The following is a 6,428-nucleotide window of genomic DNA, read 5'->3' as shown; positions in this document are numbered from 1 at the left end:
GAGCTGATCCGTGCTGGTCGCTGAGGAAATACATCAACTTTGCGCTGTCGATCGCCGGATCGGCTTTCACCGTGGACGAAGCAGAGTCCAGCCCGGGGTCGTCACATGTGCTACAGTATCAGTTCAATGTGATGTTCAAGTGACGTACAGGGTTGCTTCCATGCGCTGACTTATACAAGTACTTGTTTGTTTTCTAACAGTGTTGTAGTGAAATGTTTTGTTCTTTGTTCTGCCAGAAGCTCCTTCGTCGAATCCACCGGCCGCGCCTTCTCAAGCCCACAGGCTGTCGCTCACTCAAGCCGGCCTCCGCTCACTGTAGCCCGCCGTGTGTGATGCTGTGTTTCGTTGTGAAAGCAAAACTACTTTGTTTGGCCTTCCAAAAGAGGACACGACTAGAAATCAGTGGTTAAGTTGTATTTACAACACTGTTCCAGAACAGTTCAACCCAAATATTCAGATGTGTGCAGCACATTTTATGTGTTTCCCGATCCTGGTAGAGTAGACTACAATGCCGGCTGTTCTGACTCACAGACTGTAAGTACGTTTTTTATATTTAAAGAATTTGCCACTGACAAATCAAACGTGAGTTTTGAGCAGTGTAGAGTCGCACTTGTTGTTTGTCATTTCTCCGTTCACAAATGCAGAAATGGGTTTTATGTTTACGAGGCGCGATGCAACGCGTAAAAAGACAGTATAAGTCATTATAATCAGTAATTATGTCCCCACTGGATGCAACAAATGCCTCGTTTATAATGGGTTTGAAAGTTTTTGTCTCGTCGCTCCGGCCGGACAGGGCATCACAGTATGGTAAGAGGTGTAACATTTCCGTCATACGCTTGAGGTATTCGGTCAATCACAACGCACTGGATAGCTGGCCAATCAGAGCACACCTCGCTTTTCAGAACGATGAGCTTTGTAAAACATCATATGACCCCTTTAAATGTAAGATTACCAGTCATTCATATTTCATCTCCACATACAACACAACGGTATATGATGTTATTATTTTCTTCATTTTTTTTTCTGGCGATAGGGATTATCCCCAGTTTTGAGTATTATAAGTTCACAAACATTAGGCCACCTTTCACCTATGCCTCCATAATACGATGGGTAAGTACTGCTGAGTTAAACATCCTGTATATTACCTTTTCATTTCCTGTCAGTCACACAAAAGCTGTCTTTTATGTTAGGCGATCCTGGAGTCCCCTGAGAAGCAGCTTACTCTGAATGAAATCTATCATTGGTTTACCCGCATGTTTTTCTACTTTCGTCACAACACTGCCACATGGAAGGTATAAGATGCAGTATTTGTACTGTAAACCTATTATATTTGTCATTCCATGACTCACTGCACACAAGCCAATCCTGAAAGCCACAGCCTCCGGTTTATATACCAGAAAACTTTCACAACTTGTATGTTAATGATAGAAAGTGATGACCTGGCTGTGAAATTACAGTGGTTTTATGTTAGGGAAGACTACGTGAATCTTATTCCTAATAGGTGCAACCTATTAGATGTAACATGATTTAACAAGTAACTAACGTATCTTTGCCTGTGCGTAGAACGCTGTTCGGCATAACCTCAGTCTTCATAAGTGCTTTGTGCGCGTTGAAGGCAGGAAAGGTTCTGTTTGGACTGTGGATGAAGAGGAATTTCTAAGAAGAAAAGGACAAAAGTTTCACAGGTAAACAGTCTTTGCTTCTTCATAGGGGTGACAGTAACACTGTACTTTACTACTGCATGTCACACTGCTGGTTGATAGTTGGTTATATGTACAAGTAAGTACAAATACAAGAAGTTAAAGTAAAAGAAGATTAAAAAAAGTTAAAGAAGATTAAAAAAAACTACTTGGGATGGATCTAATAAAGTGTATTGTTGGAAGTGGGAGAATCATAAGACATTGATCTATTGCAGTTGCACCACTTTTTCCTCCAGGGACCAGGATATGGGCTTGATGACACCTTTTCACCTGTTTCCTGTGACTCCACAAAGTGAAACTTATCAGAAGTAAGGCTCAAATGGACTCTCATTAAGAGATTGCAACAACATTTCAACCACTAACATTAAAAACTTTTTTGTAAGAATAATAAATATGATTGTTTAAAATGGTTGTTTTTAAATGTATAGCTAGCAGTCTATTTTAGACCTAATTATGGTTTTCATTTAAAAAAAAAAAAGCGTAAGGAATCAATATGAAGTTTACATAATCCAAAAATAAAGTTAAGAACTGGGTGTTCAGCAAACTTTTCTTTATCCTTCTTACATTTAAATGTACCGATTTAAAAAGTACAAGTACATCAATATTTATAATGCCTACAAATGTACATCAATAATAATGTTGATATTAATGGCATCCTATGTAAATACATTTAATATGGTGCTAATTTAATATTGATAACTATGCTGTTAAACAATAAATGTACGTTTAATGTCTTAAAATATCATATATCCAAATAAATGTCCAAATTGCAATGCAATCCAGTACTGTAAGACTGTTCTTCTGGTACAATATACACTACGCAACGTCAAGTTCTGCTTATTATAATCTAAAATATAATACAAAACAGTCCCAGTCAGAAATATTTCACGGTGCGTAAATGCAACGCAATGGTGATGTACTCCGTGAAATGGCTCGTCGTCAACTGCAGTACAGCGTCTACGATTGGCCGAGAGATTTTTGCGCGGTGCATTTCAGCCAATCAGAGCTTTGTTTTCGCGCTCGTATGTAAAGCCTCTGATAAATGGCGAACGGAAGGGCAAACTGTAAACAAATACAAAAGAACGGGACATTTTTAGGCGAATTGTGACTTTTAAGGGAAAAGTAACTCAATATTACGAATACCGTGTCTAAATACAAACGGAAATATTCGATATGCGACCGTGAGCGAGAATTTAAACTAGCCTCATTGAGCGTTAGGAAGCTAACGTTACCTAGGCCTGCAGACATTTGCGCAGACTTGAATTTTGGCAGTGCTGTAATGCGAACGCGGGCTCTGGAAAGAGACCCGCACAGTTAACACCATTATAATTTAAAATCCGTTTTAAGATCATCATATACGTCTGACAAAGTTACAACCAGTCAGTATCATGAGTACAAACTCGGACAACAGTCAGCCGTCCGAAACTAACCAGACGAAAAGAAGTGCAAGTCCAAGTGGAGAACCTGAGTCCACGCTGCCCAAGCAGGCGAAAGTAAGTGATGAGGAACCAAGGAATGACTCCCATGAAGATGCAGGACCTGAGAAAGTTGGCAATGATGAGCCAAAACATGGATCTGCCGCGAAGGAGAACACAGGACAGGCTGGTGGAGATGAGAGCGGGCGCCAGCCGTCAGATTCCGCTGCTATCGCCGCAGCAGAAGCGCTTGCCAGTCTGACCCGTGGAGACGTTGACGAAGACTGTAAAGAAATGGCCTGTTCGTCCAAAAAAGCGAGTCGAGAGAAATCTAGGGATAAGTCTAATCGTCCCGGTTGCTCTCAGAGCGAGAGAAGGACGGAGGCAGCCGCTGCTGACAGCTCCTCATCCCTGCTGCTCTGCGAGGACAGAGAAGATCCAGAGCAGGCATCGTTTGTGGATGATGATGATGGTGAAGAAGAGGAGGAGGAGGAGGAGGAGGAGGATGACGACTCCCTTTCTGGCTCTTCCTCCACGGCTAGCTCGTCTGTCGCCTCTGATAATGAGGATAACGAAGACGGTGAGTGTGCCATAGTGTCGGTGAAGATGGCCCCGGAGGTGCGGCAGTCCGTGGCGCTGCTCGCACAGGTGCAGATGCGGCTGGATGCGCTGGAGAAAAAAGGCGCGCGTCTGCATCAACGCCTGGAGTTGAGACTGAGCCGCCAGCGACGCCCTCACCTGGACCAGCGCAGCGCCATCACTCAAGCCATCCCAGGCTTCTGGGTCACTGCTGTATCCTTTAAAACTGTGTGCATGACGTTCAGGTGGACAACTTAAGTATCAAGGCCATTTGAAGTTGAGTTTTTATATATATATATATATATATATATAACACACACCAATTTAAATTTAATTGGTCAAAAGGTGTGGGCATCCAATTAGATTTTTAGGTGGATGTTATGAGATGCATTCTTTACAATGCCTGAAGATATTAACTGTCACCTTGAAGGTGTCACAACCGGGGGAAAAGGGGGACAGAGTGCATGGGGCCCAGAGGCTGAGAGGGGCCCATAACGATGTCCTTTGGAATTTTGAGGGGGCCCTATAGCAAATTCTGTGCAATGGGCCCAGAATCCCTAGCATCTTAACTGATCATGCTTGAAACTTCTATGTTCATTTTGTATTTCCATTTGCGTCAAATGTCTTTTAACCAAATGATTGTGGATTCCAGATCTTTGTCTTTATTTACGTTATGTGCTTAACTTAAAGCCAATCAGCTTCTGAATCACCCACTTCTATCAGCGCAAATCGACGAGACTGATGAAGATGCTCTAAGCTACATGACTAATTTAGAGGTAATACATTTTTTCAGGTTTTTTTTCTTTTTCCTGTTTTCAAATCTTGCAAATTATCTATATTTGTTTAATATGCTCATCATTCAACAGATTGAGTCTTTCAAGAACAACAAACTTGGATACCGCATTTGCTTCCATTTCCGGCGAAATCCCTTTTTTCAAAACAAAATGATAGTGAAAGAACTTCATCTTGGTATGGGAGGTGAGCTGACCACTATCACGGTCACCTTCTTTTCAGGAATGTGAAACGGATTACTCTGAGACACATTTATTTATTCTGAGTTTTAATTTTTTGAAAAGGGTAATCATGCTTTATCTGCATGTGCTTTCCTTTTTGCGCAGGCTCTCCGGTGTCGTTCTCAAACCCAATTTTGTGGCACAGAGGGCAGAATCTGGTCGGTAGTGGAGAACCACGTCGAACATCACAGGGAGTCTACCAGAGCTTCTTCCATTGGTTCAGTGACCACAGCAATCCAGGAAGGGATGACATCGCACAGGTACATCTCTCATGATGTTAGGTGCAGGAAAAAGAGCTGTATGAACAGGCCAAATCAAAATCCTTAAACACCGGAAAGGATGATGTTAAAAAAAATTAACTCTCATTCCTTTGGCTCTAGATCCTGAAGGATGACCTGTACAGAAATCCTTTGAGGTACTATCTGACTCCACTCTGGGAGCCACGAGAGAATGGCAGGTAATCGCTAGCCAGAAACATCCAGATTTTTCAAAGTGTATGTTTTGCTTTTTTTATTTATTTTTTTGACAAATTTCCATTGTCCAGCAGCGCTCCCAAATGTCAGGGCAGCAATAATGGAGATGAGTGTGTGATCATCTCCGATTCAGATGAAGATGAGGAGAAGAGCCTAAACTTGGGGCAGGAGGATGAAGATGATGACCAAGTTGGAGGTGAGGTTTTCCTTTTCACAATCATGTCAGTGTTTAATATATAGTGTTTTACAATAAGTCTGTCAAAGCTATTAAAAACAGTGGATTTTATTACTAAATCATCATGACTGATAATTTTTCTCTTAGGCTCAGAAGAGAATGACAGAGATGAGGGGGAATCCTCCTATGAGGAGAGAGAGGAAGAGGAAGTGGATGTTGAAGAAGTAGAAGAGTCACGTGACTCCGGTGGCTGTGAGGTCAGAGAGCAAGGACAGGAAGAGGAAGATATTGATCTAGATGAAGAGAAGAGTTAGGACATGGGGTTGTCGCCGTTTCTTTTTATGCAGAATAGCATCATTAGATTTTTCTATGATCTATTTTAATGATATTGTTTTCTGCATAAATTAAGAGTCCGTTTCAAATAAGTGGTTAATGATGCTTATTGATCAGGGTTTAACTATGTATTCATTGTAGATGGTACTTTCTATACATCAAAGATTATGAATATTCAAATTCAGTGTGTGCACTCCAAAAACATCTGGTTTCCTTAAGGTGTCATCCCATTTTACACTTATAACTTTGCATTAACAGATTTCAGAGGGCTACTGATACTTGTAAGACACCTCTTTTATCTCACAATGGACTGTTTAAAGCTTGGGATTATAGACTGCACTTAGTTTAGTTTAGTTTAGTTTTGTTCTTTGGCCAGTTTAGAGGGCTTTTTTATGTATGACAGTATACAGTAGCATTGTCCATCACTCACAATCATGACCATTTATAAACGCCGTACTTTACGGGCCTAATCATGTTTTTCAGTCATTGCTGTAATATTTTTGGGTAATTGTTGTTTGTTAGGTTTTCATCCTCATCTACAGAATTCTGACATCATGAAGCAATTGGTTTTCTTGCCTTGTTATTGTTCATTAACTTTACCACCACATTTTGGTTATAAGGAAAAAGGTCAAACATTCTGAAATGCACTTCATTCTGAACTAAAACTGGATAACTCAGGGATGTTTCCTCTTTTATCCTCATTATCCTGTAGATGGGTTTCCCATCATCAGCTTCATTTA

At 41.0% G+C, this 6,428-nt stretch overlaps 2 protein-coding genes across 3 annotated transcripts in view; both read left to right on the top strand.

Annotated features, from left to right (window-relative positions):
* The window catches only part of LOC107679368 (forkhead box protein P3-like), a 13,661-nt gene extending 11,606 nt beyond the window's left edge, over window positions 1-2,055 (top strand). The window contains exons 10-13 of the mRNA XM_016474890.1: window positions 1,034-1,110; window positions 1,191-1,292; window positions 1,564-1,685; window positions 1,937-2,055. Of these exons, the coding sequence (XP_016330376.1) occupies window positions 1,034-1,110; window positions 1,191-1,292; window positions 1,564-1,685; window positions 1,937-2,012 (377 nt within the window). The 3' untranslated portion in view covers window positions 2,013-2,055. The remainder of the gene's footprint in view (window positions 1-1,033; window positions 1,111-1,190; window positions 1,293-1,563; window positions 1,686-1,936) is intronic.
* Window positions 2,056-2,602: 547 nt separating this feature from the next.
* On the top strand, window positions 2,603-6,428 carry LOC107679295 (putative testis-specific Y-encoded-like protein 3). Of its 2 annotated transcripts, none has more exons than XM_016474827.1 (7): window positions 2,603-3,907; window positions 4,393-4,470; window positions 4,561-4,672; window positions 4,813-4,967; window positions 5,088-5,164; window positions 5,255-5,376; window positions 5,503-6,428. In XM_016474827.1, the coding sequence occupies exons 1-7, from the start codon at window positions 3,089-3,091 to the stop codon at window positions 5,667-5,669; spliced, it is 1,530 nt and encodes a 509-aa protein (XP_016330313.1). In that variant the 5' UTR covers window positions 2,603-3,088; the 3' UTR covers window positions 5,670-6,428. The 2 variants fall into 2 exon arrangements, with proteins under 2 accessions (XP_016330313.1, XP_016330311.1); XM_016474825.1 differs by having other exon boundaries at window positions 2,604-3,907; window positions 5,252-5,376.

The sequence above is a fragment of the Sinocyclocheilus anshuiensis genome, unplaced genomic scaffold (genome assembly GCF_001515605.1).
Source record: "Sinocyclocheilus anshuiensis isolate Anshui unplaced genomic scaffold, SAMN03320099.WGS_v1.1 scaffold13, whole genome shotgun sequence".
Lineage (NCBI taxonomy): Eukaryota > Metazoa > Chordata > Actinopteri > Cypriniformes > Cyprinidae > Sinocyclocheilus > Sinocyclocheilus anshuiensis.
Note: the sequence above shows the minus strand (reverse complement) of the source record. Positions and strands in the feature narration are given on the sequence as shown.